Raw genomic sequence first — 13,929 nt, forward strand, 5'->3', positions numbered from 1 at the left:
CTTGGCAACCTTCAATGCATCTGGAAATATCCCTAATGAAATAGAAATGTTGAAAAAATGGACCAGGTGTCTAGAGACCAAAGGAAAAATCAATTTTAGTAGTTTAATAGAAATTCGATCACATCCTTCTGCTTTGTCATTCTTGAGTGAGTACGCTAAGATAATCATTTCCTCTTCTGTGGTCGGAGAGAGAAGTATCGAGTTGGGAACACTGCGAATAGCTGCTGTAGGGGAATCATTGCTTGGCGGCACTTTGGATGCTAGGTTATTACCGATAGAACAGAAATGTTTATTGAATAAGGAGGCTATGTCGTGAGAATTAGAAGTCGGTACTCCCTGCTCATCTGTAATGGTCGTTGGCAGTGTACCTTTAGCCGAAGGACGATTTATTATGCTATTGATAGTTTTCCAGGTTTGCTTAGGATTGGTTTTATTTCTGTGAAACAGCTGATAATAATACATCCGTTTTGCTTTAGCTTTGATCCTGGAAAGTGCTTTGGCATACTCTTGGTATTCAATTTTGGATTCGTCTGAGCCTAGTGATATCCATTTTCTATGAAGACTATTTCGTTTTTTAATGGCCCTAAGAATACTTGCAGTTATCCAAGGTTTCAACAGCAATTTTCTTTTTTTTCTACTCAGTTTTTGAAGAGGCATATATCGATCAATTAGTATCTTCACTACTGACAAGAAATGTTCGAATGACTGATTGAAGTTGCCATGGCAAAGAGTGGGAAGTTCATTGGATGAGAAGAATTCCTCTACATTATCTGTCAGAAGTTCACATGCTTCAGAATGCATACTGCGCCGGTATATCGGTTGCTTATTATCTTTTTGACGATTTTTTGACAACTTAACCTGAGCTAGAACAGGGCAGTGATCAGTCATAACATAGTCTAACACCATAGGTCTAATATTGATAATGGAAAGATTGGTGTATATGTGATCAATAATGGTGGAAGAGGTAGCTGTGACTCTAGTGGGTTTTGAAATAACGGATGCAACTCCTTTAGATCGTAGCATAAGGAGATAGTCCTGGTGCGTCGCTAAATCTGATAGGTGATCAATATTGATGTCTCCCATTATGAAAAATTGGATCTTTCTTTGCTGCAGTTTGTTGAGAGTACTACTGAGTTCACTTGTGAATTCTGAAATATTGAAGTTAGGGTGACGATAGATGACACCAACAACAGTATGCTTATTTCTAATTCTAGGATTAGAAATTTCCACCCATAATTGTTCAACACCACTGCATTTCAAGTCATATTCATGAACCTGTTCGGAGTTGATATAGGACTTTAGGATAGGATGTTAAAACATGATTCTCTGGTTTTTTCGTTAGCTTTATCAACTAATTGGTTTGCGATGGTGAGTGTGAATGGTTTTTCGATCAAGTTTCTCGTCGACACGGGCAGTGCGATTACAATTATCGATATTTCTGTGTGGGATGATATGCCTAACAAAGGTGAGCTGTTTCCGTATGAGAAGTCGTATAAAGTTGCCAATGGTGGATGGCTGAACAACGTGTTAGGTAGGAGTAAGGTGCAAATGTGCATTGAGTCTGTGTGTGTTGTCAAGGAAGTGGTTGTTGCGGAGCTCGGCGCCGCTGTTGGGATTTTGGGTTATGATTATTTTAAAGAGTATGATTGTGTGTTGTATGCAAAAGACGAATGCATGGAAGTGTTGGGCCAAAGGGTCAATCTTAAACCGTCCACTCCATCAGTGCCCTGCTGTAGAATCTTTTTGGACGGTGATGTAGCTATATCTGGGTACAGTGAGACGATAATATTTGGTAAGCTTAATGAGACTTGGCCCCAGTTGGATGGAATTGCGGTTATTTTCGAACCTTCAGGCAATTTCGTGAGTGAATATGGGTCGAGTGGTCTGTATTTGATCCCTGGATTAATAGACCCAGAATTGGTTAGGATACCCTTGCTGTTGGTTAATTCTGGTGGTGAGGACATTATTTTGCCAGCTGCCTTGTTACTGGGAGTTTTGTGTCCGCAAGAGTGTCAGCCTGTGGAATTTTGCTGTCCCACGCTTGTTCAGGATGTCCCTCATCATCCTGGATCCCTTCCTGAGCATCTGGAGTGTCTGGTAGACGGTGTGGAAGGTCTCTCTGATTTCCATCTCGAATCATTGCGGAACCTCCTGGTTGAATTTCAGGATGTTTTCTGTGGCCCAGATGGTCGCTTGGGTCGTACTTCTGTGATCAAGCACAAAATTGTGACTTCCTCGTCTAAACCAATCAAAGTGCCTCCGCGACGATTGGGCTGGGCCAAGCGAAAGATATTGGACGCTGAGATTGATAAGATGCTAGATCAAGATGTTATTGAGCAATCGGACTCCCCGTATAATACACCATTGTTGTTGGTACCTAAGAAAGATGGGTCATCTCGTGTTGTTTTGGATTTTCGAAAACTGAATGAAGTTACAGTGAAAGACGCCTATAGCCTGCCAAGGATTGATGACATTTTAGACTCGCTCGGTAATTCCACTTGGTTTTCTGTTTTTGATTTAGCCAGTGGTTTCTGGCAGGTGGAGATTGATGAGAAGGATCGCCACAAAACTGCTTTCAGCCTTCCTGGGAGAGACCATTACCAGTTCAAGGTTATGGCTTTTGGATTGGCCAACTCGCCACCTCTGTTTCAAAGATTGATGGAAAAAGTTCTTGCTGGTATTTTATACAAGAAAGCTCTGGTATTCATTGATGATGTCATGGTATATGCCGGGAGTTTCGAAGAGGAAATTGCAAATTTGAGGGATGTTTTCCTCAGGATTCGTTCTGCAGGACTGAAATTTAAACCGTCCAAGTGCAAATTGTTCCGAAAGTCGGTGGAGTATTTGGGTCATGTTATCACGTCAAACGGGGTTTTGTGCTGTGAAGAGAAAGTGAATGCGATCAAGGAGTGGCCTGTGCCTTGTAAATTAAAGGATTTGCAGGCATTCTTGGGTACTGCAAATTATTACCGACAGTTTGTGCCATTCTTTGCATCGGTGGCGAAACCGTTGCTGCGGCTCACTAAGAAAGGTGTGAACTTCAAATGGGATGAACAGTGTCAGATGGCATTTGATCAATTGAAAACGAAACTGACCTCGGCTCCTATATTGGCGTTTCCTTTGGAGGATGGTGGTGCTTTTATATTGGATTCTGATTGTTCTGGTTTTGGTGCAGGAGCAGTGTTGTCACAGCTTCAAGATGGCGAAGAAAAGGTGATTGCATATGCGAGTAAATCTCTTTCAAAGGAACAGTCCAATTGGTGCGCTACTTTCCGAGAGCTGTATGCTTGTAGATGGGCAGTTGAACATTTCAAGACTTATCTTTGGGGTCGAAAATTCATTCTGAGGGTTGATCATGCGGCGCTTAAATGGCTGATGAATTTTCGCGAACCGGAAGGCCTGGTAGCCCGTTGGATATCTTACTTGAATACGTATGATTTCACCGTTGAACATAGGCCTGGGAAGCTTCATGGCAATGCGGACGGTTTAAGTCGCAGACCTCGGCGACGTTGCAATCGTGAAGAGTGTGGTTCATGTGCCCCGTTTTTGCCTTCCGAAGGTGGGAAAATTGTATCTGCAATTGTTGCCAGTATTTCTGACGATAGGACTACTAATTGGTTGGGATCTTATACGTTATCTGACATCCGTCAAGGGCAAGCAGAAGACCCGGAACTTTATGCGGTCATACAGTATAAAGAGAATCGTACGGACCGTCCCACATCGGAAGAATTGTTGTTTCAGCCGCATGTAGTGCGTCAGCTGTGTATGCAGTGGTCTGTGTTGTCGCTGTGTAATGGAGTGCTGTATAGGAAGTATTCGAAGACAAAGCCTGGATGTCCCATAATTTATCAACTGGTAGTGCCAAGATCGTGGCGCAGGGAACTTTTCAATCATCTTCATAGTCTTCGGACTGCAGGTCACCTTGGACGTGACAAGACTTACTGGAAGATGAGAGAACGCTACTACTGGCCTGGTATGAAACGCATGGTGGAGCACTGGGTGAAATTTTGCAAGACTTGTACGGCTACCAAGTCACCTCATGGTATTCACCAAGCTGCTTTGTGCAAGATGCTTTGTGCTGAACCTTTAGATAGAGTGTCGCTTGATTTTGTTGGGCCATTGCCTGAGACTGATGAGGGGTATTTGCACATGTTGGTGCTTACTGATTACTTTTCAAAATGGGTTGAAGTGTATCCGATGCGTGTTAAATCTGCTCAAAATACTGCAGAAATTCTGGTGTCCCAATTTTTCACCAAATATGGGTGCCCACGGATAATTCATACTGACCAAGGGGGACAATTCGAGGGGGAACTTTTTCAGCACATGTGTTTGCTCTTTGATATTAGGAAGACACGTACCACCCCCTATCATCCCCGTTCGGATGGACTCTGTGAGCGTATGAACAGAACGCTGCAGCAAATGCTTACTAGTTTTGTTGATGATTCTCGGTCTGATTGGGCTGACCATTTGCCGTATATTTTGATGGCTTATCGCTCAACAGTTCATCATTCCACTGGTTATACCCCGAATCGCCTGTTCATGGGTCGTGAGATATCACTTCCTACAGATATCATGTATGGACACCCCCCCAATAATGACAGTGCGAAATGCTATGTGGATTATGTCAATTGGTTTCGTGATGCATGTTCAGATGCTTTTACTTTTGCTCGAGAACGTCTATCTAAGTCTGCAGTAAGGCAGAAACGTGATTTTGATAGTGCGGTGAGACCGCTGGCTTTTGCCGTGGGTGACTACACTGTAAATGAGATAAAGCGCAATCGCCAAATCTGCCGCTTGTGGCAGCACAATATTGTGCTAAAGCGTCACGACCGGGAGTGACCTTTAGTGCTGTTCATAAACTTCCTCTTTTTTCGGCCGTTTCTCGCTCTTTCGCGATGTGGTGTGATCGCGATGACAGGGAATCAGCATGCGGATTTTGAAGCTTTATTGGCGACTAACGGTATTGCATGGTAGCACATCCAGAAATTGGAAGGTAAGTATATAAGTAATATAGCTTCAGCAATGTGCCCTCTGAACTAGCTAATCGAGACAGCTTGTGCAGTTATATTCAGTACATCTTGTGTGGAGTTGGTTGAATGCTGGTGCCAATTCTGATCTATTAGAATGGTTACTATGCAGCTTAGGTTATTATTAGCGTGTACTTTTGATAAATGTCTAACGGACAGTCTTGTTATTGGTTGTGCCCCTTTGTTGGGAGTTCAGATCGGCTTACAAAACATTTGCTGAAACGTCAAGTCTGATTTATACATGCAAGCTCTGTCAATTAATGTTATGTTCAAAATTATTTCATATCTGAGAGAATGACATAGATTAGGATATTTTCACCAAGCTTCGTGATAAAGACCTTTGGCAAATGACGTACCAAATGACGTACCGTCTGGCGTCTGTTGAGACTGCAAGAAGTACGAGCTAATTAACTATGGAAGCTCCGTTCTTGCAACTAAATCTTGTTGTTACAGTTATGGGAGAAACTAGTAACTAATGGAGGTCCAGACAATACACGCCATGAATCTTTCTCAGTCGCAGACCCAAACAATCCATGCGGTGAATCAGCGTCACTCGCAGAGTCGGACACCACGTTGCCTGTGGATGAGTCGCTCCATATTGATGTAGAATCACTCGTGCAGTCAGATACCACCCTACCCATAGAGCCATCAGTCCGGGAGGATATAGGACCTTCAGCCACGCCAATACCGGTAATCATTATTTTGTAATATTTTGCTATGAATTGAGCTAAACTGTCTGTGTCTGCAGCTCATATCTCGGGGAGATGCCGGAGCAACCAATGCAGATCTCCATGTGGATGTTATGGTATTGATCCGCATAATTCTAGTAAGATTCTATCTTATATTTCCATCAATATTGCAGCCGTCGTGCAGTCCCAAAGACCCTGAACTCATTGCTCCGATGCCCTTGCTGGTATGCAGCTTCAAAGTTCAGCAAGCGCTCGAATCACGTACACTCATACAGCTTATGTAGACCGCAATTGGCACAAAGGCTTGTCTCTATTCAAGCGTCAATACGGACTCCGGCGTTCTCAGCTAACGAAGAAAGAGATTTCTTGGAACGTTCCCTACCATGGGCGACATCAGACTAGTGAGTATGCATGCAAATTGCAATTATGACAACTTCTTATTGCTTTGTTATAGAGATTATGTGCCAAGGCTGTTTCTTCACTGTATGTGTATGGCAGGGTTGTAACCAAGTCACAAGGCTACGAGTTGCAAGTCAATGTCACTTTTTTAGTTTTGACTCGAGTCCAGTCGAGTCATTTTCAATTGCCACCACCGAGTCAAAGTCATCAAGCAGAGGTTCGAGTCCGAGTCATGGGAATTATTAGGGATGGTGTGAACCTCTGAAAGGTTCAGGTTCGTGGGAACGTGAACCTTTTTGAAAGGTTCTGTGTGAACACGAACGTGAACCTCATGACGTCACGTGACGTCATATTGCTAATTTCAACCCCATATTTCAATTAGGTGATTGCCTATATTAATCTACTGTACACGATACCGAGCGACGACTTGGGGCCACATAATAGCTCAGTACTTAAGTATACATATTGACGTTTTAAACGTCGCCAAATGTATCAACTGAGGCAATCAAATGATATAATAATCCCATAAAATCAGTATCTTGCGTCGCTTTGCCATAAATTTCGACCTGATCGGACAATGTATTCGGCGTCTGAGTATTGCCACATGGATATTGAGCAGAGTGTAAAATTGGTTTCTATACTTGCTACCGATATTACCCCATTAACAACTTATACAGCAGTATAGTCAACACCCCAGTCGTATTTGGCTTTTATGATACAGTATACATATGTAGTCAAGATTGACCCCTATGCCTGCTAGATTTTTACATCAGAAGACTATATCAATCTCATTTATTGGTTGAATTAGGATCATTCGCTGACAAAATACAGTGTATTTTGCTCTTGATGTCATGTGATTGCGGGTCAAGCTCACAGCACAGAGACACTAAATATGCACAAACGGAAAGCTGGATATTTCGAGCAAACTTTTGTAACAATATTTTTTGAGATTGTCAAGGGCATGCTCGTTTAGTGTTGAATGTTTAAGCTGCCAGCTCCATGCATAGAGTGTCCCGCAGTTGAATGTCAATAAATTTGAACCAAAGATGTTATAATGAAGTGAAAATTGCAATATATGAAAAAGGTTCACAGTGCAGAACCTACCAAGGTTCTGTTGTGAACGCGAACCTCAGATTTTCCGAGGTTCACACACAGAACGCGAACGTGAACCTCGCGTTCACACCATCCCTAGGAATTATGACTCAAGTCCGAGTCTGAGTCATTGTGTTGACTGCTCAGTTTCCAGATAAAGTCTTGTTAAACCCACTGTTATAACTCTGTTTGGTGATATCGAATGGTTCGCATTTATGATATACTAATTTTCTTCACTTTTAATAGTATCTGGCAGTGTTGGGATGACTAGAGTCATGACTTGACTCGAGTCACTTTGGTAAAATGACTTGACTTGACTCGGCGTATCAGAAATGCGGATTGACTTGTGACTCGTGAGCAAAATTCACTAGCCAATTTCAAGTCATCAAGTAATCGGTGTCGATATTTATCACTGTATCTTGCATATGCTCAGATGGTTCGCGAAACGCTGGTGTAACCCTTGAAAGTGACCAATCATTCAATGGTCGAGCGTTTCACTTAGCCTCGATTGTTTTCTCACAAATAGATTGACCGCAAACAAAGTGATCGAAGCTTACAGCTACACTGTCGTAAACTCTAGTAGTAAACCAATAAAATAGAAAAATTTCTGTTCTCTGTTCATACCTTTACCAAACCTCTTGTTTTATTGAAATTGAATTTGAACATAGTTTATATCGTCCTCAACCATTAGCGCATGCTCGAATTGTATCATATCTATTTGTAAATGGGTAATGTATGGCATCTTATCAATTCGTTTCTCTATGTTTGCTGTCAACTATATAAACTGAGGCTATGCAATTATCTACGTAGTTCAACAGTTCTACGTTTATGTGAGCGATGCAGCGCCTTCTTGCCGGTATATTCAACTCTATATTTGATCATCGGTTCGGAATCAATGATCACTAGTGCAAGTTTTTTTACAGATTCCGACAGCTTCCTAGATAATGTTTGGAGGGATTTTATATTGCAACTTTTCTCTCGTTTTCATACCAATTTTTACTGCAGCTTTGATCAAATAATGAGAAAAATAGGAAGGAGTGCTTTAAAAATGCTATAAACTATTTCTAGTATGGTTCTATTCTATTTGGTTCAAATAACAAAGTGGCACTATATGATGGTTTATCTGCATCTCAATGTTATCTATGACACAATGGCTTGCAAGCAAGAAATTCAGCTACCCCTGCCAAGCACGACCGCGTCCAACATTATGTAAATTGATCGCCTCATTAATTCATGTCGCCTAAATTTGAGATAGTTTCCCATTTCGGGAACGCCCAGGCGAGACCGCCGAAAATTTCACTTTTGATTTCACTGAGTCGCCTTATATAGGCTATAGATTTTGTTGAAGTCGCCAAGAGTGTGGCAACGCCTTGGGTCAAGTTTGCAGACCTATAGGGGGTTTAGGGTGTGTTATTTGACTTCTTTTAGAGCAGGGCCGGCCAACCATGGGCTCCCGAGGTATTTTCCGAAATTGGTAATGTTATAAAAAATGGATTGCACAGATTGCGAACTTGCAAGGCCAACCAAAATTTGATTAGACTGGAAGCAACACTTGAGATATGATGACTAAAATATCAGTTACGACGCATTGGCATTTCCATGAGCCAGTCACACTTTGATAGATCTTCGTACACTACAATGAAGCAGAATAATTTGAGATAAATTCATCAAAAGTAAATATTTTCTACACGCTTCGCGCAACATGTTGTCACTCGATTTTTGCTTTTAATATTGGTACCCCTTTGTGAAAATGAAAGAACGCTTAATGTATCAGATTGAGTCTAACTATATTCTCCATTAGGAGACACAGTGTCGTTCTACATATGCGACCTAGCGTTTGCACTGGCAGAAAGACCATCGACTATGAAACCTAGGCACAAAATGATTGACGCATGTTGGTCGAAGCTTTCGAAATTGATATTTCCAGGCGCTGAATAGTCCGGTCCTGGCAAACTGTGCCCAGCGATATACTGCAGGCCCGCTATATAGTCAAGTGACAATATTATTGAGCTATGAACTTCGAAAAATTTTCGCGCTTCGCGCGGCTAGTGGCCTGCGAAATATTTCGTCGATCGAATTTGGCCCTTTGGCTGAAAAGGTTGGCCAGCCCTGTTTTAGAGGGAGGGGTATCGCTATGCTCTTTCGCTTTTGGGGGGAAACTATTCCCGCATTGCGTATTTTCTTGCTGCGTCCCTGGATAAAATGTAATTTTTCCCGGTCTCGCCAGAATTTTTGGCTTGCTAAAATGTCTGTTAAATGGCAAAGTAATAAACTTGACATTTCGGCAGAAACTAGGTTGTGCAACGGAACCATTCAAGTATCTCATACCCTATTAAATGATCCAAAATTATAAATGCAACTTTTTACTGCAACTTTTGTCAAAATTAAGAGCAACTTTCTCGCGATTTTAGTGCAAAAAACTTGCCCTAATGGTCACGCAATCTGTATTTCAGACAGCTAGCAATTAGTTTTCTATTCTTTATTTTTGACGGATGGTAACTAGGGCTATGCAATTACTTGCTAGGTTTAACAGTTCTGCATATATGCGAGCGATACAGCGCCTTATTGCGTGCATATTTAACTTAATATTCGTTCATCGGTTCAGAATCAATGACCACTCAATCTGTATTTCAGACAGCTAGCAAAATGCAATGATGTAATCATGCCTCATACTTCGAAAAGGCGACTTGACTTGAAATGTGACTTGAGTCGAGGCACCGCCAAAAATCGAGTGCCTTGACTTAACTCGAGTCACCTTTGAAAATCGATTGACTTGACTTGACTCGAGTCAAAATCTGCAATGACTCGTGACTCGAAGGTAGTGACTTGATTTCAACACTGGTATCTATCTGGTTACATTTTCAAGTACCAGTACCAATAGATGAACTCTCAATTGGGTGGTTATACTTTACTAATCTCGAGATTACATGGAAACGTCGCTCTTGGCCGTCGGAGTCTCTAGTCATATGACTTGGTTCGAGTCATGCGTAATGACTCGAGTCCAAGTCAAGTCGATACACATATTGACTCGAGTCAAGTCGAGTCATCAGAAAATCGTGACTCGAGTCCGACTCGAATCGAGTCATGACTCGAGTCAAGTCGAGTCATCAGAAAATCGTGACTCGAGTCCGACTCGAATCGAGTCATGACTCGAGTCATTACAACCCCGTTGTATGAATATATTCATAGATCTGATCATATTCTAATCATTCTTTTAGACACATACATTCTCTTACAGGTAAGGGAAGATAACTGGAATTTGATCGCACCAACCACAGTTGAAGATATCAGAACATACTACGAAAGAATGACGCTCATATTGGATAAGATATTTGAGGTAAATGCGGACTCGCAATTCCATTCTGAATTAAATTTGATTGATAATAACCCCTCAATTATTCAATGTTTTCAGTCCAGTACTAATGAAGTGAAGCTGCAACAATTACAATCACAAGTTACCGATCTGAGAATAAACTCGAAAAAGAAGACCGCAATATCTGCGTTATCAGTACAACAGGTACTTGTTTATAAGATGAATATAACTTTCAGTTTATAACGAATGTATGATTTGAAAATCATGCAATAGCTTGATAACTATGATGACCGTAAGAAGGTTTTTATTGTGAGCATTATTGTTGTAATGTCAATGAGTTTCGTAGCACCTTCTGTTAACACAGATGATTGTGCAGACCAGGGGCGGTAAACCCGTGGCCCTCGAAATGGTTTGGAGTAGTTACAATAAAAAATTTGCCTACATTTCAGGCCCATGACATTCACATCAACAGCAAAATGTCCGAAGCTCCACATTTGGTGGTTTCAAAGCATGGAAATGGAAAGATACAGGGATAGATTCTGGCTGATGGCCAAACGAGCAAAGGCCTGGGGCGCAACAAGACGGCTACATTGCCTCTTCCACTCAAGTGCCTCACCTCAGCTCAAGACCCGCATTTTCCGTGCCACTGTCGAGCAGGCTCTTATCTACGGAATAGAAGCACTCACGCTGACAGAAAAGCTGGCTAAGACGCTCAACACCAACTACGATGTACTCCTCCGCTATGCACTCGGCATCCACCACCTGGAGCACATATCCGCCGTTTGCTGGCTGCTGAACGTCGCTTCCGCCTAATCGGTCATCTAGTGCGGCATCAATACGATCAACAAGTTGCCGCCATCATCAACCACATTCCACACCACATGGCGCTCGACAATAGAGAACGAGCTAGCGCAACGCGGGCTATCGCCCGAAGACGCCCACGATCGTCCACGCTGGAGGCGCTTAACAAGGGCCCAAAACTGATTATCTTTATGTTCTTTGCCCTTTTATTTAATGGAAAGTCGATATATCTATACTGGGACCTGTCTTAGCCCAAAGAATTCCAGCTCCTGGAGTTCGTGCAGTATGTCGTTGTCGGTGACAAGAATAATCAATATGTATGCACCAAACTATCTGATTTTTTTCGTAAATTCGAACAGTCTGCTGCAGCAGAAGACCTTTGTTAGCATTCCATTAGGTTTTACAATCATTCGTTGGTCCATTCGCATTTGAAGTTGGCAATTCTACTCATGTCTTGTCATATAATGTTCAAGTAATCTGACATTGCAAATATTCCAGCAGTGTCGCTTATCTTTTCGTTATGCTAGTTCCTACTTTTAGCTTGGCATCTAACTGTGAAGGCAGTCATTACTTTTGAATTTGCACCAGCTCGTACTTATTGAAGTTCTAGTGCTGGCTTGTACAAGCAATCTAGTATGGAAAGTATCCCAGGAACTTGATGGTTCGTTGTCCCTTATCTTTTGTCTATACTTGTTCCCACTTTGGCCATGACATCTAGATATCAGTAAGTACTATAACTTATTTGCACCTCTGAAGTTCTACGTCTGGCATGACTTGACATGACATAATGGAAGTATTGTCAAATAGTTCAGTGCTGCTTAGCCCGTTAATTTACAAGTTTGTTCTTCAATCTTGGCCTCTATGCTATACATTCAGGTATATGTGCAAGATTTGTAAATTTCGTTTAATGTCTACAAGTGCATTTTTTTGATAACATGTTTTCTTGAAAGCATGCACATCACTTGTTTCGTTTATAGTAAAATGTTCATATATTGCTGGTTTCGAACAGGATAAGTCGTCGAGTACGCCAGATTATTTAGTAATCCATATCAAGCCGTAGCACAGCTCAGATAGCGCTTGAATCATGAAGCACTATATATATAGCACATAAATCTTAAATCACAATATACACAGCATCAAGCACATTTTATTGTGATATCTTTTTGAACATGAAACGTGATATCTTTTATGCTTTTAAAGACACTAAAATATTTACAGTGTATTGTTGGTATTTCTATCCTCCTAGAAAGAGGAAATTGTCCTCTGGATGGTCAGGACCCTATGTAATTGTTGATCAAATTTCGGAGTGTGTTTACCGCATACAGAAAGTTGGAACTCAGAATTTTCGCAAGTCTCATGTTGATTACCTGATGCCTTATGATCGTGACGATGGGGAAAGTAGTGATGTTTTTGAACCGGTAATAGCAGATGTTTCTGATCATGGTGATGAGATTTTTGATATTGTGAATGACCAGGACGTGCCTGAAACTGTATAAGTGTATATACTACAAGGTCGAAACGTTTTGTCAGGCGTCCTAGGTATTTGTTGGATTATGAGTCATGATTATTGTTTATTTTGATAATTGTTGTTAGTTTTTGGTTAGATGTGAGAGTGAATTTTTATTTATTATGTAATTCCCTCTACTTTGGGGGGGAGCAGTATGACAGCCCACCCGTTGGGGGTGTATGTGATAATTGTTTGTTACCATTGTGATGGTACTGTTATTTCTAGGGCCGCCAAGTGTCTAGCACCGACTACGTGAAATGGACACTTCGTGGACCCATGATAATGCATGCGCCCCTTCTTGTCTGAACTGGCTGCCGTGAGGACGCAGAAATAAAGCTGTCTAAAACCTATTGTGAATCTCTTTACATCGACTGTATTAGGAGGTCTTCCACAGCGGCACCAGCATGGCAATGCTATTCTCGAATCCACATTGTCTTCGTCACTATCGGCAAGAAATGGCTTTGAAGTGACATTGCTGTCGGTAAAATACATTCAATAAATACGATATATTCCCTGTATACGTGGATAAATGGGCGAACAATGTATCGATCCAGCAATCCGGCCCGCCAAGTACTTAATTTTCCCATATCCGGCCCGCCGACAAGAGCAGTTGCCCGCCCCTGGTCTATAGTAGCCCGTGTTGCGAATAAGACGACGCCCCTCAAGACTATATATCGCAAGCATGCTGTAACACGATGAATACTGCAACAACAATTCTTTCATTATTGATTTATTTGTGTTATATTTCATCATGCATCGGCATTACGTAATCGAAGGATCATCTATTTCGTCTGAAACCACATTGAGATTAATTTAATAGCGGGCCTATGATGTTTTCCATAGGCATAAATTTTGTGTCGTTGTGATCATCCAATGTATATAGTGTCGTACAAAATAGACGGGTGAAGGTAAATGACTTAAATCGCATGTCTCTTTTTTTAACCTGATTCATTTATCACTTTGATATTCTACGTTATTACCACATTGAGTTCGTTCTCCCGACAGTGTCGGCAAATGCAAATTACGCGCTGTAGAATATGCCTCGTCGAAGATTGTAGATCCGTTGAACTGAGATTGTATACGAGTGGGTTGAGGGACTTC

General features: G+C 41.6%; 1 protein-coding gene across 3 annotated transcripts; it reads left to right on the forward strand.

Annotated features, from left to right (window-relative positions):
- Positions 1-5,050: 5,050 nt before the first annotated feature.
- Positions 5,051-11,286, forward strand: LOC145459193 (uncharacterized). Of its 3 annotated transcripts, XM_080337836.1 has the most exons (6): positions 5,051-5,717; positions 5,776-5,832; positions 5,890-6,117; positions 10,446-10,544; positions 10,620-10,724; positions 10,970-11,286. In XM_080337836.1, the coding sequence occupies exons 3-6, from the start codon at positions 6,100-6,102 to the stop codon at positions 11,054-11,056; spliced, it is 309 nt and encodes a 102-aa protein (XP_080193962.1). In that variant the 5' UTR covers positions 5,051-5,717; positions 5,776-5,832; positions 5,890-6,099; the 3' UTR covers positions 11,057-11,286. The 3 variants fall into 3 exon arrangements, with proteins under 3 accessions (XP_080193962.1, XP_080193968.1, XP_080193955.1); XM_080337842.1 differs by lacking the exons at positions 5,051-5,717; positions 5,776-5,832 and having other exon boundaries at positions 5,886-6,117; XM_080337829.1 differs by lacking the exons at positions 5,051-5,717; positions 5,776-5,832; positions 5,890-6,117 and having other exon boundaries at positions 10,312-10,544.
- Positions 11,287-13,929: the final 2,643 nt, after the last annotated feature.

The sequence above is a fragment of the Botryllus schlosseri genome, chromosome 2 (genome assembly GCF_051294905.1).
Source record: "Botryllus schlosseri isolate E-star chromosome 2, Bs_hap1, whole genome shotgun sequence".
NCBI lineage: Eukaryota > Metazoa > Chordata > Ascidiacea > Stolidobranchia > Styelidae > Botryllus > Botryllus schlosseri.